This window comes from Acomys russatus, chromosome 32 (genome assembly GCF_903995435.1).
Source record: "Acomys russatus chromosome 32, mAcoRus1.1, whole genome shotgun sequence".
Lineage (NCBI taxonomy): Eukaryota > Metazoa > Chordata > Mammalia > Rodentia > Muridae > Acomys > Acomys russatus.
The window spans coordinates 40,110,442-40,136,238 of NC_067168.1; the positions used below are offsets into that span (position 1 = coordinate 40,110,442).

At 44.7% G+C, this 25,797-nt stretch overlaps 1 protein-coding gene across 6 annotated transcripts in view; it reads right to left on the minus strand.

Moving 5' to 3' along the window:
* Cnot10 (CCR4-NOT transcription complex subunit 10) overlaps positions 1 to 23,141 on the minus strand; it is a 55,203-nt gene extending 32,062 nt beyond the window's left edge. For 4 of the 6 annotated variants that reach the window (XM_051140625.1, XM_051140623.1, XM_051140624.1 and 1 more), the window contains exons 1-9: positions 22,846 to 23,141; positions 15,778 to 15,872; positions 14,702 to 14,863; positions 11,794 to 11,944; positions 8,435 to 8,577; positions 7,490 to 7,576; positions 6,886 to 6,969; positions 3,831 to 3,948; positions 159 to 308 (exon numbers count right to left, since the gene is read on the minus strand). In XM_051140625.1, the coding sequence (XP_050996582.1) occupies positions 159 to 308; positions 3,831 to 3,948; positions 6,886 to 6,969; positions 7,490 to 7,576; positions 8,435 to 8,577; positions 11,794 to 11,944; positions 14,702 to 14,863; positions 15,778 to 15,872; positions 22,846 to 22,867 (1,012 nt within the window). In that variant the 5' untranslated portion in view covers positions 22,868 to 23,141. Of the gene's footprint in view, positions 1 to 158; positions 309 to 3,830; positions 3,949 to 6,885; positions 6,970 to 7,489; positions 7,577 to 8,434; positions 8,578 to 11,793; positions 11,945 to 14,701; positions 14,864 to 15,777; positions 15,873 to 18,670; positions 18,892 to 22,845 lie in introns of those variants that run through there. The other 2 variants (XM_051140627.1, XM_051140626.1) reach the window with 2 other exon arrangements.
* Positions 23,142 to 25,797: the final 2,656 nt, after the last annotated feature.

A 25,797-nucleotide genomic window follows, 5' to 3' on the forward strand; every position in this document is an offset into this window, starting at 1 on the left:
AGGGTGTGTGCCATCACTCCCAGCTCTCTCCAGCCCCCTTACTATAACATCTTAAAACAAAACGTGTCTCATCCTCTCCCAGGGGCTCTCCCCCACACTTGCTACTTCAATCATGTATTTTTCAAGCAGGACACTGAAACTCCCCAGTACTAGCTTACCTGGATCAGTGCTACCTGCACTGAGCTGGGTGCAGACATTGTCATTTTCCTGCAGAGCCTTCTTGAAATAGAAAATCCCCAAATTGTGCTTGCTCATAGCAAAATGGATGCAACCAAGATTATTCCAGAACATGCACCTCAAGCATTCACCTGAAAACAACACAAACTTATGCATAGAATTTTTTCTTGTAGTCCCTCATATAAAAACCAGACTTAGTTGCTGCCAGTTAACTAAGCTATTTGAGATGTTACTTAGTCCCTACAGGACAGTTTATGAGGCATAGTGTAAACATGAGGACTGAACAGACTCATAAAGAAACCCCTTTTGGTGGATAATACTGTTTATTTTTTCCTTCCTTCCTTCCTTTCTTGTTTTTTGGTTTTTCGAGACAGGGTTCCTCTGTGTAGCCTTGGCTGTCCTAGACTCACTTTATAGACCAGGCTGGCCTCGAACTCACAGTGTTCCACCTGCCTCTGCCTCCCGAGGGCTGGCATTAAAGGCGTACGCCACCACGCCTGGCTCTGGTGCCCACTCTTTATTTGCTCTATTTACTCACCTACCCCCTCCCTGTCTACCATACCACCTACCACCTGAGACAGGGTCTTGTGCAGGGAGACTGGCCTCATCTGAACCCTCTGCAGGAGAAAATGACCTTCTAAGCCTCTTGCTTCTGTTCTCCCTCCTGGAGTGTAGGGATCACAAATGGGCACCAGGACACCTGCTCTGTGTGCTGGGGATGAAACCCAGAGCTTTGTGCACGACAGGGGGACACAACCCCAGCACTATTCCCATTATTTTGAGACAGGGTTTCACACTGTGCTCCTGGTGGCATAGAACTCACTATATAGCTGAGGCTGGCTCTGAGCTTTTGGGAAATTCTGCCTAAGCCTCCTGAGTGCAGGGATTACAGGTGTCATCTGCCACACCCACCTGGGCATTGTTTCTAAATGAATGCACTATCTCATCTGGCCTATCAGTTGCCCCCTTGACTAGTATGTCAGAGAAGCTCCTGTCACATGTTTCAAATAGTCATTCCGACCAACATTTGTCATTTGTTTTGTGACTTCACTTGTATCTCTGTTTAGCCCTGGCTGTCCTGGAACGTGTTCTGTAGACCAGGCTGGCCTTGAACTCAGAGAGATCCGCCTGCCTCTGACTCTTGACCACTAGGACTAAAGGCGTGTGCTACTATTCGTGTTTTGAATCATGAAAAAAACTAAACTTTTTTTTGTAATCAAAATCTGTAGCTATCTCTCCACTCTATGACACTAGGATTTTGAATAACATTTAAGCAAGCCTTCTTCACCACAAAGTAGAATATTCATCCCAGTTTCCTTCTGAGCTTTAATTTTTTTTACTTTTATTTTTATGTACATTGGTGTTTAGCCTGCATGTATGTATGTGAGTGAGGGTGTCAGATCTTGGAGTTATAGACAATTGTGAGCCGCTATGTAGGTGCTAAGAACTGAACCCAGGACCTCTGGAAGAACAGTCTTTATTCCTAACTGGTAAGCCATCTGAATTTTTATTTTATTTTTATATTCCAATCCTTTACCTCAAGAGATTTTTCAAATGGTTTAGTGAAAATAATCTACACAATGTGACCTGTCTCAAAATAAAAAAAAAAAATTACAGTAAAATGTACTAATTAGGATGCTGTACATAACAAAACGCCAGATTAAGGACAAGTTGGTAACAGGATATTCACTGCCGAATTACCAAAGTAGTATGCACTGAGTTTTTTTCTTAAAGCTTTTAAAAAGACTTATTTATTTATACATATGAGTATTCCATTTGTATGTATGCCTGCTTGACAGACAAGAGCATCAGATCCTATAACAGATGGTTGTGAGCCACCATGTGGTTGCTGAGAATTGAACTCAGGACCTCTGGAAGAACAGCCAGTGCTCTTAACCTCTGAGCCATCTCTCCAGCCCACTCTGGGTCTTTTCTAATTTTTTCTTTTTCTTTTTGGTGTTTCAAGACAGGGTTTCCTTGTGTAGCCCTGGCTGTCCTGGCCTCACTGGGGTTAAAGGCGTGCGCCACACCTCCCGGTGCCGAGTCTTAAGCAGGCAGTAATAATGAAAGGAAAAGAAGGGGACCGGGAGCTTAGCTGAGTGGTAGGACAGCTGTGCAGAGACACAGCAGGAGGAAGGCTGACCTGGCTGCATAGCAAAGCCTCTCTCAAAGAAAACAAACAACAGAATGGTAACACACTAAAACACTTCAACAGATTCGCTCTAGGGATGGTCTATGGGCAATTTAAGCTAAGTTTTACTTTCCAAATATTCTTTAATAAGCATATCTTATCAATAGCAAAAAAATTTACATAGGAGATAAAAATTAAAGGTTTCAACATTAAAAATAATCAAAACATAAAATATACAACTGTACAAAATGTTTCCATCAAAGAGACCTAACTTCATGTCCAGCTCTTGACCTCCCTGCTGAGATCTCTCAGAGCACATCTATAATTTGAGAGATCATTTCATACCAAAACAATAAAATATCAGAAATACAATTCAGGAGAACAGGCTAGGGATTTAATTTAATAGGTTGGGTGCATCCTAGCATTCCTAAGTCCTGGGGTCAATCCCCGGCACCCCACTCACAGGGCATTTCCCTGTAATTCTACCACTGGGGATGCAGAGGTAAGGGGATCAAAAACTCAAGGTCATCCTTGATACCCTGATCTTAATAAACAAGGCCGGCCTGGGGTACAGGAGGCACAAGACACAGAGCTACACAAAGCAGGAGGACTAGAGGCGGTGTTGGAAGGAACGTCGAAGAGGAACTAGAGTAGAGCTGCTTTCTCCATTCTCCAGTGAGCTCAAGGTGACAAACTGGGACAAGTACGAGCGGCTCTGCAGGCAGAGGTGATGCACACATCTGAACAGGAGCAAAAACAAACCCCGCAATATTTGAACACGTACACACATACAAAATGGAACAGAAAGAGGTACGGTTAGAGTAAAGCACAGAGCCTTCTTTCAGTGGGGAAGCAAGCTGTACACTGAAATCTCAACTAATTTTCTATAGGAAGAAATATAGAAACCTTGTGGGCTGGAGAGATGGCTCAGTGGTTAAGAGCGCCACCTGCTCTTCCAAAGGTCCTGAGTTCAAGTCCCAGCGACCACATGGTGGCTCACAACCATCTGTAACGTGATCTGATGCCCTCTTCTGGCCTGCAGATGTACATGCAGGCAGAACACTGTATACATAATAATAAATAAATAAATCTTAAAAAAAAAAAAAAATATATATATATATATATATATATAAACCTTGTTTTTAGAGCTTTGAAAAGCAGTCCAGGCTGGCCTCAAATTTGAGACCCTCTGCTTTAGTCAACCCAGTGATGGGATTAGAGTGTGCCACTGTACCAGGCTTAGAACAGTTCCACTTAGCCAGGCATGGTGGCGCACGCCTTTAATCCAGCACTTAGGAGGCAAAGGCAGGCGGATCTCTGTGAGTTCAAGGCCATCCTGGTCTAGCGATCGAGTTCTAGGACAGCCAGGGTTACACAGAGAAACCCTGTCTTGAAAAACAAAAAGAAATAACAACAACAAAAAAGAGCATTTCCACTTAAAATGAAGAAACCTGTGGTGTGTAGTTGGGGGGACCGCAAGCAATAAGGAACAGACCAACAAAATTCTACAGTTTCCTTTTACCTGTTTTCATGAAGCCTGGATGTTCAGCAATGTTTGAACTATTTAACAGCTTCACTGCTTTCCGATAATTGCCCCTTAGGTACTCAAAATTGCTTTTAAGAAACAGGGAAGGTGCAGACTGTAAAGGAATATAAAAGTGATTAAACATTTGTTTTCAGTTGTCTTTTATACGATTGTGACTATACTGCTGTGCACAGAAGTGTTTAGGACATAAATCAATCAGATGAATCATGCCACAGAAAACAGTTTCTAAATGCTACTTTGTTCCTGCTATCTACTGAAAATACTGAAATCTCTAAGACAGCAGCTTGTGAGTGCCCACCTAAGAGAACCAATGTATTGGGAGGTAGAGGCGGGCGGATCTCTGTGAGTTCGAGGCCAGTCTGGACTACAAAGGGAGCCCAGGATAGCCAAGGCTACACAGAGAAACCCTGCCTCAAAAAATCAAAACAGAAAGAAATTTAAAAAAAATAAAAAATAAATTAAAAAAAAAAAGAGAGAGAGAGAGAGAACCACTGTGACTTGTGTGCACAAGAGCAGATCTCACTGAGGATCAAGTGTTTTCATTCACTGCATCTCCCTGCGCCCAGCCTGGTCTATGTTCAGGTGGTGCTCTGCCTTAGCCTCAAGTACAGAACCCTGGGCCTGGCTTACCTGAAAGCCAATTTTACAACACAATTTTTGTTTTAATGGTTATTGTAAAATTGATAATTATGGCAGTTTAAACGAGAATGGCCCCATAAACGCATATATTTGAAAACTTGGTCTCCAGTTGGTGGAAGCATTTGGGAAGGATTAGGAGGAGGTTTGGCCTTGTTGAAGAAGGTGTTACCAGGGCCAGGCTTTGAGGTTTTATTTTTTTTTAATTTTTTTTATTTTTTGGTTTTTCAAGACAGGGTTTTTCTCTGTGTAGCCTTGGCCATCCTGGACTCACTTTGTAGACCAGGCTGGCCTCGAACTCACAGCGATCCGCCTGCCTCTGCCTCCCGAGTGCTGGGATTAAAGGCGTGCGCCACCACGCCCGGCTCTGGCTTTGAGGTTTTAAAATCTCGTATCATTCCCAGATAGCTCTCTATGCCTCGTCTTCATGAATCAGATGTAAGCTCTCAACTACTGCTCCAATGCCATGCCTGCCTAATTGCCACGCTCCCTGCCATCGTGGTCATGGACTCTAATTCTCTGGATCTGTGAGCTCCCAAATTAAATAATTCATCCTATAAGTTGCTTGGTCATTGTGTCTCCTTACAGCAGTAGAACAATAACTTAGAAAATGATTTTCCAGGGCTGGAGAGATGGCTCAGCGGTTAAGGGCACTGACTGCTCTTCTCAAGGTCCTGAGTTCAATTCCCACAACCATATAGTGGCTTACAGCCATCTATAATGAGATCTGGTGCCTTCTTCTGTCCTGTGGGTGTATATGCAGGCAGAGCACTGTATACATAATAATAAATAAATAAATCTTTAAAAAACGATTTTCCTTATTTCTCTATGATTTTAAAAAAGATCGGGGGCTGGAGAGATGGCTCAGAGGTTAAAAGCAGTCTGTCCTTCCAAAGGTCCAGAGTTCAATTCCCAGCAACTACATGGTGGCTCACAACCACCTATAATGAGATCTGGTGCTCTCTTCTGGCCTATAGGCATACATGCTGGTAGAATACTGTATAAATAATAAACAAATAAATCTTAAAAAAAAAAAAAGTTGTGTGGTTTGAATAAGAATGGCCCCATAGGCTCATATATTTGAATGCTTGGTCATCAGGAAGTATTACTACTTGAGAGGGATTAGGAGGTGTGGCCTTGTTAAGGAAGTGTGTCACAGGGGTGTGGACTGTGAGGTCTCAAAATCTCAAATCAGGCCCAGTGTCTCTCTCTTCCTACTGTTTATGGATCCTGATGTAGAACTCACAGCTACTTTTCCACTGCCATGCCTGCCTGTGTGCCACCATTCTCCCCATCACGCCTGCCTGTGTGCCACCATTCTCCCCATCACGCCTGCCTGTGTGCCACCATTCTCCCCATCACGCCTGCCTGTGTGCCACCATTCTCCCCATCACGCCTGCCTGTGTGCCACCATTCTCCCCATCATGTCGATTATGCACTAAGCAAGCACCAGTTAAATCCTTCCTTTGTAAGAGCTGCCTTGGTCATGGTGTATCTTTATATCAATAGAACACTAAGTCAAAGATTTAAGTTATTTGTGTTATATGTGTGGAGGAGTGGGATTGTTCTAGGTGGAAGCACTTTCATCTCAAACATAAATTGCACAATTAGCAGTTTCTAAAAAAAAAAAAGATTTATGAGCTGGGCGTGGTGGCGTACGCCTTTAATCCCAGCACTCAGGAGTTAGAGGCAGGCAGATCTCTGAGTTCGAGGCCAGCCTGGTCTACAAAGCGAGTCCAAGACAGCCAGTGCTGTTACACAGAGAAAGCCTATCTCAAAAAACCAACCAACCAACCACCACCACCTACAACAACAACAACAACAAACCCCAAAAAACCAAAAAACAAAAACCCAAAACAAAACAAAATCCAAAAAAACAAAAACAAGATTTATTAGCTGGTGATGTCATATGCCTTTAATCCTAGTACTTGTGAGTTCGAGGTCACCTGTCTACAGTAGAGTTCCAGGATAGCCAGGACTATACAGAAAGATCCTCTCTCAAAAAACCAAACCAAAAAAAAAAAAAAAAAAAAAAAAAACCAAAAACCACATCACCACCAACTGCCCCCACTTAAAAAACAAAACAAAAAAGCCCAAGATCTATTTACTCATGTGTGCACGTGTAGGTGTACATGTTTGTGTGCAGAGGGTACAAGAAGGCAGCAGGTTTCCTACTACTTTCTCTATATTCTATTGGGTCCGTTGAGAAAGGGTCTCTCCTGAACCTGGAGATGTCTCCAATAGAAGGCTGAAGGCCAGTCGTCTGAAATCTTTCTGTTTACCCCAGAGCTGGGTTTACAGGCATGTGATTTACCACTGCAAACTGACATGGTCTCACAGTCTAAATCAGAAAGCCAGAAACTGACAACCAGGAGGAAGCCCAGGAGGAACTCACATTCCCAGCTGTGTTCATGACAGACTTGATTTCCCTTTTGCACGCCTTCAGAGACTTCATCTGTATGTATGCTCGAACTTTGTACTGTCAAGGAATGGAAACACATCAGAGGGCGGGTCATTTTACACATGCTCAAGTTTTGCTGCCCAGTCTAGGACATTAAATCTCATCTGCTTACAACAGTCAAATGCCAGTCACATGCAAATGAAACTTTAGAATCTTAAATATTTGTTCCTTTCCATTTTTTTTCTTTTCTTCCTTCTTTCTTTCTCTTTTTTCTTTTTGTGGTGTTGGGGATAGAAACTAAGCTTTTGTGAGTTGCACGCCATCATTCTACTCCTGACAAAAATCTGCAAATCCAAATCTGCCCAAGATAATATTAAAATTCCATTTATTACTTCATCATACCCGCTATGCTACTTCAAGCTTCTCTGCAGTGACTTACAGAAGTTACGCCGTATGTATTTCAAGCAAAGTGTACTTAGAGGGATAGGTGCACTCTCAGCTACGAGCCTTTAACCTGAGTAAAGACACTGCCTAGGATTAGTGCCCGTGCACCTCTCACACAGACTCAGTGCATGCACGCCCTGTGAACATACACTACCTGGTGTATCTTGGACTTCGCAGCCTCTATCAGAGCTCCACTATCAGCCCTGGGATTGGATCCATCTTTGCCGCTATTATTGCCAGTCTGTACAGTAGAGAGACAAGTCAGACAGCTGTAACCACAGCGCATTTCCAAGGGAGCCAAGTACCAAGTCAAGTACCCAGAGTCCTTTTCCAAATTGAAAATACCATAGGCCTACCCCCAGGGACTGAGAGTCAGTGTGGCTTGCCTCCCAGGAAACTCACAGATGAGCACAACCATGGACCCATTTTAGAATTGTAGATGTCACTCAGAGCACCTCTCTAAAACTCAAAGACAGACCCTGCCTCCTTACACCTTCTTCCGCTATAAACACTGCCAACACCACTGAACCCTAACTTCCTAAAGAAGCACTCAATCGCCCATCTTCCTTACGCTTAGACCCACTTTCCCTCAGTGACTTCAGCCTGGCCTCTCCATACTTCCGCACTGCTCACTCAGCACCGGGAGCTGCTGTGGCCCACCACTCACCCCTCTGTACTGCTTTCCCTACCATGACAGCTACTCTACTCTATCCCTCCTTTTTTGAGGTGTCAGACTAACCCCTCAATTCTTGGACATTTCCTTTCTATCCATAAACACACTGAACTCCACCCATCTTCCCCAGGAGGTGGCCCGGAGGGCAAGGACACACAGCTGCTGAACTAAGGCCTATTTCACCAAATACGAAGACGAAATATCTTACAACACAAAGGTCAGGAATAACGCTGATAGCACTCAATCTCTAACACAGATTTGTCGGGTTAAAAAATGTCAAGCACACGAATGTTAGTGAAGTTTTAAAAGGCAGTTCACAAGTGTCAGACAGACACTACAGTTTCTGTGAATCACATTTCCATGAAGCTGCTAGGGTACTCTCTCACGTGACAGACATGGGTCACACTTTTGTGCCTGGAAACTCACCTCGTTCTTCCCGTTTTTGTTGCTGCTGCCCTGTGAAATCATTTTTTCTAGCACAGCAAGAAGATGCAGAGCTTTCTCGGCTTGATGGGTTAATATATACAAGTCTACCAGCAGAAAGCACACTGCTTGAGCAAATTTTTCTTCTGGCAAAACAAACACACAAATCAATAGGAAAAGTTACAACCCAAGGTTGAGGGTACACCTCTGCTTACCCACACAGGACCCAGAGCTCCGCAGGACAAAACATCTTCACTCAAACAAAGGGCACCACTAAAGCCAGGAATGAAAGCAGCATGCTATCCCAGCACAGCCACTGTTCGATGGGGTCTCCAGGCCTCTTTCAGGGAGTCAGTGACCACATGTTCTTGGTAGTGTTTATAAAGCCAGCCACGCAGAGGGAGGAAGCCTCAATTTCAGCACTTGCTTCATTACTTACTAATACACAGTGACTTTGCAAAGCACTTAACTTCCAATTGTTAGTATTTTATCGTGCATGTGTGCGTGCCTACGTGCGTCTGGGCATATGTGTACCAGAGTATGCACGGTGGGTCAGAAGCTTGGTTTGATTACTGTATCAGAACGTGCCTAGTCCACCTCTATCCTACATCACAGCATGGTATGTCTGCTCTTTCTCTAGTAAGAGTGACAGGGTCACAACGTCCTTTTTCCGCTCACTGTAATACCCCCACACCCCAAAGCCATGTCTGGCTCATAGCACTGTTTGTACACTCAATAAATGTCTACATGAAGAGTGTGAATCATCAGGGCTCCAACTGGGGATACTTTGGAAACACAACTATAGAGATGACAGAAGGCTCGGTGTCTGGGAGAGGAGGAAGACAGCAGGAAAGCAGCGTTTTAGGGCAGTGACTGTCCTCTGCAGAATACCCCAGTGGATAGGTACTTTGTCCAGATGAACAAAATGTACATCAGGAGTAAATCCTAGAGGGAGCTATGGACTCTGTGGGACTGTGGTGTCAGTGTGGCTCAACCACTGCAGCATGCACACTGATCCTACCAGTGAGGGGCAGCTGTGATGGGAAGGGCAAAAGGAAACAGCTGTGTGTTCCTCACAATTTTGCTATGGACCCAAAACTGCTCCAAAAACAAAAACAAAACAAAAACAAAAAAACAAAAACCCAAGTAGTAAAAAGTAAAAAATTAGCTGTACATGCTGTTGCACACCTTTCATCCCAGCACTCAGGAGAGGCAGGAAGATCTCGGAAAGTTCCAGGCCAGCCTGGTCCACATAGCCAGGGCTGCATAGTGAGAGCCTAATTCAAAAATAAAATAAGAGGCTAGAGGGTGGCTCTAAGGGTAAGAAAGCTTGCTGCTCTTCCAAAGGACCCAAGTTCGGGTTCCAGCACCCAAGCTTACAACTGCCTGCAACTCTAGCTCTGGGGAACCTGATGCCTTTGACTTCCAGGCATCCGGATGCATGTGCACACACCCACATAGATATACTCTCAAAACAGAGTTCAAAGTAAGTATTTAAAATATAAATAAAAACTTTTAAAGAGAAAAATTAAAACCACGGTTTTCACAAAAATAAATGGCTCTAAATGACTTAACGCTGAGTTTTATATTGTCTTAGCCCTAGTACAGATTAACACATTCTGTGAACTGTTGGAGGAATTAAAAAAATCACTGCATGCTGCCATGCAGCTTCATGGAGAGACTTAGTCCCTTCCACTGCCTGTCTCCTGGCCAGCCTCACCACTTAACAAGCTGTCAAGACCAAAGACAAGCAACTAAACAGTGGCTCACTAGAGTGTTACCAACTGCTCAGGCAGCTGTCAAGGAGGCCTACTTAACCTCTTCCTAAGTGCCGCAGGGATCACCATACTCCACACCAACAGACAGTGATCCTAAGTTAGGATCTCAACCTAACAGAAAGTGCAGACTGTGGGGGCTGCAGCAGTGGCGCTCTCTAACCACCCACCAGCCTGCTGCTGATCCACTGGCTCCTTCCTCATCCTCAGCCCTCACCTTCCTCAAGACTTCTACTCAAGCCAGCGTCAGTATGCAAACACCAACCAGTATTAGCTCTCTCTGCATGCAGAATGTCAACAGGGCAGCAGAGAAATGAAGTCCTACACTGTCCTCTAACATTCCACACGTTTATCTTATGCACAAGAGTGTTTTGCCTGAGTGTATGTGTGTATCTCAGATGAGCACTGGGTCCCTTGGCACTGAAGTTATGGACAGGCGGTGGCTGTCATGTAGGGCTGAGAACTGAACCCAGGTTTCCTAGAAGAGCAGCAAGAACTCCAAACCCCTGAACCATCTCTCCAGCCCTCCCAATTTTTTTTAATGTGCATTAAGGCAAGAATGGCTCCAGGCCACTAAGGGAGTCTTTCTACTACCCCACAGTCTGCTTTTCCCTTCCCTCTTCCTCCCTTCTGTCCTTTTTGATAGGGTCTCATGAAGCCCAGGCTGGCCTCAAACCCAGTATGTACCAGAGGATGATCCATAACACCTGGTCCTCCTGTTTCTGAGTCCAAGATGGTAGGATTACAGGAGTGTGACAGCATGTGGGGCACCTTTAAAACTCAGGTAGGGCTAGGTGCAGTGGCAGAGGCAGGAGGATCGCTGTGAGTTCAAGACCAGCCTGGTCTACAAAAGTAAGTCTAGGACAGCCAAGGCTACACAGAGAAACCCTGTCTCGAACGCCCCCCCCCCCCAAAAAAAGGAAGGAGTGCTAAAGGAAGACTAGCCTTTTCTAGTCTAAAAATTATTTTAGTTCAAATAGCTTTATCTTTTCCCATTTTTGGTCATTTTGTGTGTGTGTGCAGTTGATTGTGGATCACACAGGTATGCACGCCTGTGTGGAAGATAGAGGAATCTCTGCTCTTGCTCCTTAGTGACTGTTCACTTTGTTTTTCCTGCATGTATGTCTGTGCACCACATACATGCCTGATGCCTGATGAGGTCAGAAGGCATCAGATCTGAGAGTGACAGATGGTTGTGAGCAGCATGTGGGTGCTGGGAACTGAACCCATGTTCTAGAAGAGCAGCCAGCTCTTTACTACTGAGTCATCTCTAGTTTTCTGAGGCAGGTACCTCAATACCTAGAGCTTAATAAGCAGGCCAGGCCATCTAACCAGCAAACTAACGGGACCTACCTGTGCCTGCCTCCCCAGCACTGGATTACAAGCACATACTAGCAGGCCAACTATTCTTATATGGCATTAAACTCAAGTCCTCACATTTGCGAGGCAAGCACTCTATTGACTGAGCTATCTGTTTCCCCCACTTTTTTTCCCCTTCAAATGCTGACATATAGGTAATTGAGATAAAAACACAAGAGAATTTTGCCAAGTAAGAGGATGAGATTTCTGGCTTGACAGATAACATACCAAAAGGTTCTATGAACTGATAAAGTTTTTCACCAACAGATATGGCCTCTGTATACTGCCGCAGATGATAAAGAATGACTGCTTGATTATAATACAACATGCTGTTTTCAACATCATCTAATCCATCCATTTCTTCAACAGCTGAGTGGACCTACAAAACAATCCAGGCAGAATGTGCTCTAACAACAGTACAGAAACAAACAGCAAAAGCGAAAGGACTCAGTTGGGTGTGTGGCACACTCTGTAACCTCAGCACCTACAAAGCTGAGGCAGAACTGCTATAGGTTCAAGTCAGCAGAGGCTACACAGTGAGTTCCAGCCAATCTTATAAATATCTGTGAGTGCTGATGTGTGCCCAGCTCAAACATAGCTCATCCTGATTTTGCTACACTCGATAGTACTTTCATCAGGCTGGTGGCACACCTCCTGATCCCAGCACTGAGAGGCAGCGACAGGCGGATCCGTGCCTTCTAAGGCAGCCTGCTTTAGAGAGGGAGCTCTGAGACAGCAAGAGTGACACAGAGAAGCCCTGTCTCAAAACAACAGAACAACAACCAAATAACACCTTCAGGTTTTAATTACTCCCAAATACTAGACATTATTCCATCTGCTTTAAACACATTAAAACTCTGTTAAAGCCAGGTGTTGTGGCGCTCTCCTTTAATCCCAGCACTTGGGAGGCAGAGGCAGTTCGAGGCCAGCCTGGTCTACAAAGAGAGTTCCAGAGCAGCCAAGTAACACGAGAAACTCTGTCTTGAAAAACAAACAAAACAAAACAAACAAACAAAAAGAAACAAAAACAAAAAACAAAAAAACCTGCAAACTGTTAAATAAAACATTTTGAGCCTTGCTTGCATAGCAATCTCCAGGCCAGCCAAAGCTATATAGTGACAATACAGATATGCTTCTTATAAATAAGAGAGATCAGAGTCTTAACTACACTGGCCAAGACCAAAGGAGTATATTTAAGGGTTTAGTCTCATCGGAAGAGATAGTACATATTTTAAAAAATAACAAAACCCAAGCAACTGATAACCCCCCTAAGTCATGACATTATTTAATGAGTATAGATGCTTTGCCTGCATGTATGTCTGTGCACTACATGTGTGCCTGGTACTTGCAGAGGGCAGAGGAAGGCAATGGATACCCTGGAATTGGAATTGCAGACAGTTGGGAGCTGCCATGCACGTGCTGCAAATCAAACCTGGGTCCCCTGGAAGAGCAGCCAGAGCTCTGAACCACAGTGCACATGTAGAGGTGAGGACAGGCTTGTATGGCAAGTGTGTCTGCACGCTGAGCCATTTCACTGGCCCATTTTCATACCCCCACCCTTCTTTAGGTGTCATTATTTTATGCATATGGATGTTTTACCTGCATGGATACATGTCTACCACATGTATGCCTATCAGACCATGTGGGTGCTGGGTCTTCATTCTGCAGGCAGTAAGTGCTCTCTTCAGCCCAATTTTCCATTTACAAATAATAATAAATTTCTGAAATAGGTCTCATTCTATAGCACAGGATGACCTCAAACACACAACAATCCTCCTGCTTTATCTTAACATGGGTTATAGACCAGGTTTGTTCTTTGTTTTGTTTTTTGGTTTTTTGAGACAGTGTTTCTCTATGTAGCCTTGGCTGTCCTAGACTTGCTTTGTAGACCAGCTGGCCTCAAACTCACAGAGATCCCACCTGCCTCTGCCTCTTTTGAGCGCTGGGATTACAGGCATGCACCACCATGCCTGGCTAGGTTTGTATTTTATTATCATTATTTTTTATGTGTTTGTTTGAAACAGGGTCTTACTATATAACTTTGGCTGTCCTTTGGCCTGCTGGCATTAAAGATATCCACATGCCTGGATGATGATGATGATGGTGATGATGATTTGGGGGGGGACAGACAGGTTCTCATTATGTAGCCCTGGCTTGGCCTAGAAATTGCTTTTGTAAACTATGCTGGACTTGACCTCTTTACATTTCACAAGTCTCTAATTAGGTATAACACACGTAACTAAAATTCTAGCCACAATAAAACTAACATTTCTTTGCCATCATAAAAATTGTAACAGGCTGGGCGCGATGGCACACGCCTTTAATCCCAGCACTCGGGAGGCAGAGTCAGGCGAATCAATGTGAGTTCGAGGCCAGCCTGGTCTACAAAACAAGTCCAGGACAGTCAAGCCACACAGAAATACCCTGTCTCGAGGAAAAAAAAATCAAAACAAAACAACAACAACAAAACACCAAAAAACAAAAACAACAACAAAAAAGATTATCATAGAACGGTATCATATGACATTTCCCCAAATCATGAGGTGGTTTAGTATGCATGAATTTAGCCTTGGCGTGGCCAATGCCGTGGAACCTAAAGCTTCACAGAATGCAGTAGTCCATAATCAGACCTCAGTCACCAATATGGTGAGTCTGACATAGCAGGGGAATTTCACAGGGAGGGAGGAGAAGACCCTGGCTGACTTGCTCATGGGAGCTCCTCATTACTTATTCAGTCACTATCTGGTCTATAACGTGGGTTGAGGATATCCAAGGCTACACAGAGATACTCTCTCAAAAACAAAACGAAACAAAATGCTGTTGTGCGTTCTTGTTTGTGAAACTCCTGTGACAGCTAGAGATCAATGTACATCTTTCTCTGTGGCTTCCATCTTTTTCTTGAGGCAGGGCTTCTCACCCGCCTTGGGCTTGCTACGTAGGCTAGGCTGGCTGGTCAGTGCCCCCCCAGCGTTGCGACCAGAACAATTAATTCCAAACAAAGCTAACACCAACAAAGGAGTCAGATAAGTAGAAATTCTGTCATCAATATCAAGCAAGAAACCACATTCATTTTCCTTACCTATTTGTATTTCACAAATTAACACAACAATTTTTTACAGTTAAATTCGTTTATCACCTGATTCTTCAGCTGGTTAAGTGTTTGTCTCAAGTTATCTGTTGTTGTTTGATTAGTTTTAAAAAATTCAGCTACTGCTGTATTCAAAATTATTTTGTAATCATCTTTGTTTATATCTTGGAGACAGGCAAGGTGTTGCAGACAGGCATCATAATTTCCAGACTAAAAAGAAACAAAAGACAAACAAAACCACACATATATACATAAAATTCCGTATCAGCTTTAAAAACAATACAGCTTTTCAAAGTCTTTCCCTTATCTTTATTCACATTTTAAGACGAGTCCCCTTAGTAATCTAACAAAAGCCCTAGGCAGAGCAATAGGCATATCAGTGAACACCTGTCACGAACTGTCTAAAACTCAAACTCTCACATCAGCAGATGGAACCACAACACACACATGCAGACATGATAGATAATGTGCACATAATTGCTGGCAGGTATGGATAGCAGAGGCTAGCCAAGAAAGGGAATGCAATTATCCCAAAGGTCAGATTCTAGTAAATATACTGCAAATGCAAATCAAATCCTGTCTAATGTATATTTCAACTGTGCATACATGTATATCATAAAGTTTTTCATATTGTTTAATGTCAGAAAAGTTGCCAGGTGTGGTGGCACACGTTTTTAATCCCAGCACTTGGGAGGAGAGGCAGGTGAATCACTGTGAGTTCGAGGCCAGCCTGGTCTACAAAGTGAGTCCAGGACAGCCAAGACTACACAGGTAAACTCTGTCTCAACAAAACAAAACAAAACAAAACAAAAAAGTTGTAATTCTGACAATATTTGGTGTTCCACTTTAAAGTACATCCAAGACAAAAACTGAACAGAGTAGGGAACTGAAAGACTGACCTACACATTATAAATCTAAATTTATAAGACTCAAACAATGTTGAGGTTAAAACATGTTTGTGAAAAGAAAAGCCTGGGGGTAGCTCAAAGCACTTCCAATCTTTTATCGAAATCTACTTCTCCCTAAAGTTAATTCTTGAATTATGACAATAAAATTTATGAAACTCAAATTTGTTTTGAAAAGAGTCCTGATTTAGGCAGGTGAAGAGAGAAGCAGGTTCTTACTGTGAAGGCCTGGAAGGCACTGGAGGACAGCTCCTTCTCCTGGTCAGTGACCGCAGACGACTGGCCTGCTCCTTCGTGTCTCTCTGTTCCTTGATCTGCAAACACACAAGGTTTCTTTAGAAATGGAAGTGGGACCATGAGCACCTGGGATCAGTGATGCACATCTGTAATCCCAGCACTCATGGAGGCAGAAGCAGGTGCATCTCTCTGAGTTTGAGGCCAGCATGGTCTACAAAAGTGAGTCTGGGACAGCCAAGGCTACACAGAGAAACCCGTTAGAAAAAACAAAAGAAAGAGCAATGAAATTAGAGACTGGCAAGATGATTCAGCAGGATAAAACACTTGTTTGCATGCAAGCCTGACAACCTGAGTTTGATTCCACACCTTACAGGATGGAGAGGACGGACTCACAGGAGACCCTCTGAGCCCCACATGTTAGGGTTCCACAGCTCATCACGTCTGCCTATGCACAAGAAATGAAGCTGTACAGGGAATTTGCTCTCCATCTGTTTTTGTTTGTTTGTTTGTTTTTTTTGGGGGGGGGAGGCTTAGGGACAGTATCTCGTGCAGTCTAGGATAGCCTCAAACTCAGTTTTTCACTATCTTCCTTCCCTCTAAATGCAAGTGCTGGGATTACATGCACATGCCCCTACACGTGTCACTGTCTGTTGCTGGGGATTTAGGACTTTGAGCACTTGCTCTGGTTACCAGACTTGAGAACACAGCTTGTCCCGACAAAATTTGACTACACATCCCTGATAAGCCAATTAAAATCACCAAATTAACAGTGAAAAGCAGAAAGGGGATCTATTCAGTGTGTCCCCACTGAGAAGAGGGACAGAGCGTCCTAGTGACTTCCTCCACTCTACCTTTAGGACTCTGAGGTTAGGCTGAGTTTAAGTGGAAAGCCAGAGTTAGACGCACATCTAAGTAGTCCCTAGCCAAAGTAGTTACACACACACACACACACACACACACACACACACACACACACACACACCATGCATGCTTCCTATAAAGCTATTTCAAGGGGAATGAAATGCTACCTCATAATTTATGAAATAAATGTGAATTAAGACAACAGTGAGCTGGAACTGTGGTGATCCAGTAGAAGAGCTCTTACTTACTATACACAAAGTCTTGGGTTCAATTCCCAGCAACACCACAAATGCACAAACAGGATGTAACTCAGTTGACAGAATCCTTGCCTAACATCTATAAGGCCCTTGCTTGGTTCAATCCTCAGCCCTGCATAAACCAAGTATAGTGGTGCCTAGCACTCTTGAGGTCAAGTCTGGAGACTCAATAGTTCAGGGTCATATTCAGCTAGTAAAGTCTCGGCCAGACTAAGACAGGAGACCCTAACTCAAAAAACATTGTTGGTTTAGAAAACGGAAGTAGGAATACTGTTGGAAATCCAGGAGTTCAAGACCAGCCCAAGGAAGATAGTGAGATAATGTTTAAAAAATAAAATATAGTAAAGTGCTCATTTTGGCAACACATTTAATAAAACAGGAATGACAACAGATCAACAAGGCTGCGGGGATCACTTGCAGGGATGCTCTGCCTAGCAGTTAAGGCCAGAGCTACAGAGGGCGGCGTGGAGGAGTGACTGAACTGAAAGGCAGAGTGACTGTCTGATATGTGGCACATCCTAGGTTCAGTGCCCAGACTGACAAACCAACCAGAATCCTTCCCCCCAACACAACACCAATTTACAGTTTTGTAAATCAAAACCCATGCTCTATAAAAATATGCATATATAGCTATCTATCTGTGTGCATATATATAATTGTATTTCTGAATATGTACAGAACCAAGAATATACACCCAGGGGCTGGAGAGATGGCTCAGCGGTTCAGAGCACTGACTGCTCTTCCAAAGGACCCGGTTCAATTCCCAGCACCAACACGGCAGCTCACAACTGTCTGTAACTCCAGGATCTGACACCCTCACACAGACATACATGCAGGCAAAACACCAATGCACATAAAATAAAAAAAGAACATACACCCATAAATAGTCACCTCTGGGATGGAGAATTTTACTCTATGCACCTCTTTAAATTCTCTTAACTGGGGCTAGGGAGATGGTTCATCAGTTGACAGCATTTGTTGCTCTTAAAGAGGATGAAGGTTCAATTCCTAGCAACCACATGGTAACTTACAACCATCCTTTTAATTCCTGTTCCAGGGTACCCAACACCCTCTTCTGAATTCTGAGGGCACCAGGCATGCAAAAACACTCACACATATAAAAATTTTAAACCTTAAGTATGGTAGCCAGATGTGATGGTGCACACCTTTAATCCCAGTACTCAGGGAGGCAGAGGCAGGTGGATCCTTGTGAGTTCGATGCCAGCCTGGTCTACAGAGTGAGTCTAGGACAGTCAAGGATACACAGAGAAACCTTGATCAAAAAACAAAACAATTGCAACTACATGGGGGCTGGGGCCGGACAGAAAGGCACCTCCTCCTATCCACATCCCTCCTATGTGTCTGGGAAAAAAATCTTTTTGTTTTTTGTTTTCTGAATAAAAAGAAAAAAAGATTCTACTAAAAACCAAAACAAAAACGGTACTTCAATGAGAGCACTTTTTCTTTTCTTTCTTTTTTTTTTTTTCTTTCTGGTTTTTTGAGACAGGGTTTCTCTGTGTAGCCTTGACTGTCCTATGCATATCTAAGTAGTCCCTGGACTCACTTTGTAGACCAGGCTGGCCTCGAATTCACAGTGATCCGCCTACCTCTGCCTCCTAAGTGCTGGGATTAAAGGAGTGCACCACCATGCCCAGCTTGAGATTACTTTTTCTTAAACTATTGTGCATTGCAGGGCTGTAACCAGGTTTTCAAGTGTTTTAAGAGACACACACTATTTGTAGCTGCTGACTTCTTACCAGACAGTGTCTGCACATAATCCCACAGTGTATCTTTACTTGTCCAAAAGTAGTCTCCATTGCCGATGGCGAGTGGGTAAGACGGCTCCTCCAGAAGCTTCATTTTCCTCCTGCCCTGGCCTAATGAACATGGCTGACGCAGGCGAACAGAGCTCTTCGATGGACAAACTTTGACACTCTTTAAGCTAAAAGACTTCATTTCTAAACAAACACACACACACACACACACACACACACACACACACACACCCTCTAGGTTTCAACTACACAGAAAAGAAAGGTAACACCTCTTCCAAACTGAAAGTCAGTTAACTGAAAGCACAGACATATTCCAACACAGAATGTTAGCGCATCAAAGCTGATTGGAGGATGACTACAAACTAAACACAGCCAGGGACAGTCAAGGAAAGACTGAAAACACAACAGTGGTGAAAGGGTTAAGATAAGCCAGGTGATGGTGGTGCACACCACCAAAGTTTAAACAGTGTCTTTTTAGCCGGGCGTGGTGGCGCACGCCTTTAATCCCAGCACTTGGGAGGCAGAGGCAGGCGGATCGCTGTGAGTCCGAGGCCAGCCTGGTCTACAAAGTGAGTCCAGGATGGCCAAGGCTACACAGAGAGACCCTGTCTCGAAAAACCAAAAAAATAAAAAAATAAACAGTGTCTTTTTGTTTTGCTTTTAAGACAGATTCTCATTTAGCCTAGGTTAGTCAGTCTTTCCCCCATCCCCCCCGCCCATCCCTCTCTCTCTCTCTGTTTTTTTGAGACAGGGTTTCTCTGTGTAGCCTTGGCTGTCCTGCACTCACTTTGTAGACCAGGCTGGCCCCAAACTCACAGCGATCCACCTGCCCCTGCCTCCCAAGTGCCGAGTAGCCAAGGATTAATGTGAAGGCTCTCTGGCCTCCACCTCCTAAGTGCTGACATAACAGCCCTCACTGAAGTCACAGAGCTGTCAGGACAGCACAGATGTGGTTCCTACCACCCAAAGGAAAAACTGAACTCATCTAAACTTCACACATACATGGCTTCAATATGATGCAAAGAAGTCACATGACCAGAGGAAAAATGTGGGCTGAGGCTCTGCAAGCATGATGATGTGAGTTTGAATCCCTAGGCCCCACATACAAAGCTGAGAATGGCTGCACATGTTATAACCCAAACACAGGACAGAGACAGGAGGATGCCAGGAGCTTAGTGGCCAGCTGAACCATAACAATTAGCTTCTGTCCAGGCAATGGTGGCGGACGTCTTTATTCCCAGCACTCCAGAGGCAGAGGCAGGAGGATTGTTGTGAGTTTGAGGCCAGCCTGGTCTACAAAGCGAGTCCAGGACAACCAGGATGACAAAGAGAAACACTGTCTGTCTCAAAGAGAGACAGAGAAAAACAAAAAAAAACAAAAAACAGTGAGTATAGCCAGGAGGTAGGGGTAGTAATGGTGGCCTCAACACCACAAGAAACAACAACAACAACAACTCAAAAGGCTGATCATGGTGGTCTGTGCCTTTAATTCCAGCACTTGGGAGGCAAAGGCAGATGGGTCTCTGGGAGTTTGAGGCCAGCCTGGTCTAACAGTAATCCTCAGGCCAGCCAAGGTTACTAGGGAGACTTTGGCTCAAAAAGTACAGAAACAAACCAATCCCCACCTGGCTACAACTGATGTCATTTAAGCTTTACTGGCTCTAGGGGAAAGACACCATTACCATTTTTACTGTACATGTAGGAACACTGAAGCTCAAAAAACAAACAAACAAACAAAAAAGGCTTCTCAGGCCACCAAGATGGCTCAACAAGCCGCTAAGTCTGATGACCCAAGTTCAATTCTTGGAAGGAGAGAACTGACTCCCATAGGTTGTCCTCTGACCTCTCAACGCAGGTAGGTAGGTAGGCAAGTAATAAAAAAAAATTTAAAAGTACCAGCTGGAGAGATGTCTCAGGGGTTAAGAGTACTTACTGCTCCTGCAGAGGATCCGAGTTTGGAAGTAGACTGTGAAAAAGCTCACAAACCTTATTAAAGGACTTGGTGGCTAACCAATGAGACAATATTAGGAAATTTATAGAGAAAACAGTTCTTTATTGTAGTAAAATAAAGAGCAGTGAGAGACTGAGGAGGCAGCTTAATGGGAAAAAGTGCTTGGCACACAAACCTTACAACTTGAGTTTAGATCCTCCGATGCTGTTTAAGGTCAGACAGGGTGGCATGTGCCTATAACCCCAGCACTACCACAGTGACATGGATGGGCACTGAAGACAAACAAACCCTTTGGAGTATGCAGCCAAATGCAAGCAGCCAGAGAGTCTTTGCCGCAAACACACAATGGGCAGCTGGGGAGAGAGCTCAGCGGTGAAGAGCAGCACACTGTTCTAGAGTTGGGTTCCCAGCACCCACGCCAGGAGCAGCACAACTGCCCATCCCTTCAGTTCTAGAGGACTGGCACCCTCTTTGGAATTCTGCAGGCACTGCACTCACAACTATATAACCATACACAGACCCACAAATGCACACGTACCTCAAAATAAAATAACCTTAAAAACCAAAGGGGAAGCTGGTGAGGTCTTGCAATCTTTAATCCCAGCTCTCGGGAGGCAGAGGCAGGGGGATCTCTGTGAGTTTGAGGCCAGCCTGGTCTACAAAGAGAGTCTAGGACAGGAAGGACTATATAGCGAGACCTTACGTCAATCACTAATCAACCAACCAAGCAATCAATCCACAGTACACTCTATAAGTTCCACTCTCTAAATCCTTACTGTTTTGTCAATGGGTCACTGAGAAGATTGTCCAGCGGTTCTATTTATCTGTGTCTGAAGTGGGATAGGGTCGCTTTAACTTAAAGTTCATTTGTCAGTTACTGAGATGAAGGCCACCTAAAGTTTATGCCTGCTGAGATTTTTTTTTCTTCTAACTAAATTTCACTGTAAAAAGTATGCTGATCACTTTAGATTCATGTCATTTAATTTTCTTTCACTATGATCTGAATTCCACAAAGAATATTACTTTTGTTTTGTTGTTGTTGTTTTGTTTTGTATTCCGAGACAGGGTTTCCTCTGTGTAGCCTTGGGTGTCCTGGACTTGTGTACACCAGGCTGGCCTTGAACTCACAGAGATCTGCCTGCCTCTGCCTCCCGAGTGCTGTGCACCACCACCCAGCTAAGAATATTATTTTTTTTTTTAGAAGAAAAATAACAGATTTTCCAGGTAATGAATGGGCTAGAAATGCTGATATTCCCTAATGGGAAAAATTCTAGAGGGGGCACCACAGAAAATCACAGAGATTAAGAATTTAATCTTGGGGCTGGAAAGATGGCTCAGAAGTTAACAGCACTTGCTGCTCTTGCAGAGGACCCAAGACTGGGTTCTCAGCATCCACAAGGGTGGGCCCACAACTGTGTAACTCCAGCTCCAAGTATGTACCCCCACGCTCTTCTGGTCTCTGCAGGTACCTGCACTCACACGCATAATACTCTTTTTTTTTTTTCCCCCTGTATCGCCTTGGCTGTCCTGGACTTGCTTTGTAGTCCAGGCTGGCCTCGAAGTCGCAGAAATTCGCCTGCCACTGCCTCACCTAGTGCTGGGATTACAGGCATGGGCCATCGCGCCCAGCTATAGCAAAACTTTTTAAAAGAAGTTAATTTTGAGGAGCTAGAGAAAAGCAAGAAACGAAACAAAACAACTAAAACTGAACGTCTATTTAAACCGTTTTCTTTTTTCGAGGCAGGGTTTTCTCTGTGTAGCCCTGGCTGTCCTGGACTCACTTTTGTAGACCAGGCTGGCCTCGAACTCACAGAGACCCCCCCTGCCTCTGCCTCTCAATATTTAAACAGTTTTCAAAAGGAGGATTCCACAGGACACGCTGACCAGAGGGCACTTTCAGTGACTAAGCCTGGGGCCCTTAAGGCAACTGTGTAACGTTAGGGAAGACCTTGCATCGAAGCATCTGGAAAGCGGAGTGACATAGGCTTCCTGGGCCAGAATTATCTTGGAGAGCAAGGCAAGGACGGTCTGCAGTGGACTCAGGGCAGGTCACAGCAGATAGCCACTGGACTCACAGTAGAGACAGCTGAGAAAAGTGAGGAGCAGAAGGACACGAGCGAAGTCAAGTGGCCCTCGAGACCCCCACGCGGACCCGCTGTCCCCGCGCGCAATGGTCAGCCCCTGGGTCGCGGCGCGGGCGGCTCACCTGCAGGCTTGTCTGCAGCCATCTTCCCGCCTCGGCTCGAGTTCTTCCCTGCAGGTGGCGTGGCCCGGACTCCCGCCGCCAAGCTGGCCGCGGGTCCTGCACGGTGGGGAACAACTATTAAGCTCAACCCGGCTCCCGTCGCCTCTGGTTCGGTCTCGGGCGGACCACGGGCTGAGGAAGTGACGAAGCTACTGTTGGTCGTCTAGCAACAGCACCAACATAGCCGCCTGTGCAGGGCTGTTTTCCCCGCCATCCACAGCTTCCGTCCTGTAGCGGCCAGGGACACACTACTTCCGGGGCGGGGCCAGTGGCGCGGCCAGCTGGGCGTGGGAACTGTGCCTGGCCTCGCCTCGGAAGTTCGTCGCCATGCAAAGCCGGAAGTTCGCCGGGGCAGGTCCTGAGTGAAACACGCAGCGGGCAGGGCTTTTTGTTCCGTTTCACCAAAATAACCGGCGGCACAACTGAGATTTATGTGCCAAGCGTTGAGTTTCACATGGCCTGTACTGTCTCACTGGTTTCCCACAACAACCTTGTGAGGGAGGCGTTGTTACAGTCCCCAACCCCAGATAAAAGCCGTTTTTACGCTTTAGAGCCGTTTTGTTATTTGTAGCTGTTAGCATAGTTACCTGCCACTGGGCTGCCCCTGCCCAGTGTATAAAAGCACCTCGTTCCTCTCTCACGTCTCTTGCTTACCTTTCTCCTCTCTTGCTGTCTCTATCTCTCTGCCTCTCTGTCTCTCTCTTCCTCTCTGGGGTACCCCTCCCATATAATAAACTTCTCCATATCTTATCTGTTGCCTGGAATCTTGTTTTTCATATTTAAAAGTAGCCAAGTTAGCCGCGCGTGGTGGCCCAGGTCTTTAATCCTAGCACTAGGGAGGCAGAGGCAGGCAGGTTTCTGTGAGTTTGAGGCCATCCTGGTCTACAAAGTGAGTCCAGGACAGGCAAGGCTACACAGAGAAACCCTGTCTCGAAGAAAGAAAAAAAAAAAAAGTAGCCAAGTTGCAAAAATAATTCAGGGTTCCTGCATTATGCATCGTGTTTCTCTTATTGTAAATCCTGCATTGTTAACTTACTATGGGATGTTGGGCACATCTAAGACAGCAGCTTGGTGCACCATTATTACTAAGCACAATAATTTAGTTTCAAGTTCAAATCCCCTGCAAGAAAAACACCCACTCAACCACCGAGCCATATCCACCCCATATCTTGGTAGGTTTGTTGTTGCTGTTTAATTTTTTGCGAAAGGGTCTCACTATGTATGCCTGGCTGGCAATCTTTGCGACAAAGGCTTTATCTCTGAGCTGGTTCTGGTTTTGTTCAATGACCACAGCCGTGGGCTACAGAGCACCTGTTTAATCCTTCCTTTCCGGTCTAGGGAACAACTACAGCTTATGATAACAGAGGTTCATGTCATGAAGGAGAAAGACACCCTGTTGGGTCTGGGGTGGAAGCTGGAAAAACCCACTTTAGACATGAAAACTGACAACCAAGGCTACACAGAGAAACTCTTGTCTCAAAATAATAATAATAAAATAAATAATAATAATAAATAATGAAAGCTTTATTTTCTGCAAGCAGAGGGAGACAGGCAGTTTGGGATCTGAGCCAAGTCCCTGAAAGGAGATAGTAGGTTTTTTTTGTTTTGTTTTGTTTTTCAAGGCAAGGTTTCTCTGTGTAACAGCTCTGCCTGTCCCTGGAACTCGCTCTGTCCTCCAGGCTGGCCTCGAACTCACAGAAATCCACCTGCCTCTGCCTCCCAAATGCTGGGATTAAAGGTGTGCACCACCACCGCCTGCCTGAGATAGTACATTTTTAAAGAATGGGAACACAAAACGAGGGGAGTGGGCTGGGCTGTTGCTTTCACCAATAATATTTTGACACAGGGGGTTGAGCAAGGAAGTAAACATGGATGACTGGGCCTTATGCAGGTCACCTGGTTGCAGTACCCTTGACTCAGCTTCTGCAGTCTCAAATGCCCTCTTGGACTTTGGCCCAGAATTTAGAAAGAGTGGGCGAGCTTTTAGCCAAGACAGGCAACACACTTATGCCTTTATACCTTAGTTTTGTTGTTATTTTTAAAGATTTATTATGTATATGGTGTTCTGCCTGCATGAACTCCTACACACCAGAAGAGGGCACCAGATCTCATTGTAGATGGTTGTGAGCCACTGTGTGGTTGCTGGGAATTGAACTCAGGACCCCTGAAAGAGCAGCCAGTGCTCTTAACCTCTGAGCCATCTCTCCAGCCCCCGCACCTTAGTTTTGATAACGGGTTAATGGTAACTTCCCTCTTTACATCCTTTACTGGTTAACAGACAAACATGAAACATCTGAAGACTCACAATAGGAATTGGTTCTGGAGCCTTGTCCCTGTCAGTAAGACAGAGGTTGTTCCTGAGATGGGTGGACTCAGGCAACTGTCTCCAAACAATCAAAGGCTTCTGTGTTAGACTTTTTGCTGCTGTGATAAAGACCCTGGAGGAGACTTTAAATAAGGGAGGATGGATTTTGCCTCGTGGTGTCAAGCGTTTTCAGTCCACGGTCGCTTGGTCGCACTGTTTCTGGACCCTTGGTAAAGCAGTGCATTGTGCCAGAACACATGTGGCAGAGTACAGTTGCTGACTTCATAGTGGCTTGAGGTGGAGAAGGCTAGAAGGACACATGCCACGAGGTACCTGCTCCCACTGGCTTCCACCTTAATTTCCATCACTTCCCAACAACGCATCAAATTATGAGTCTGCTACTGGATGAATCCAAGAGTACTTCCAAACCCTTGGGATCCTATGACTACCTTCAAAGACTGGAGCCCAGGTGTCCACACAGGAGCCTTCCAGGGGGGAGCACATCCCATCTAAGGACAACAGTACTGAACTGTAAAGTGACCCAGAGTGGTGCTTTGATGGGAACATGGTAAACAAATAAACAAATAAAACATATTAACCTGTTTAAT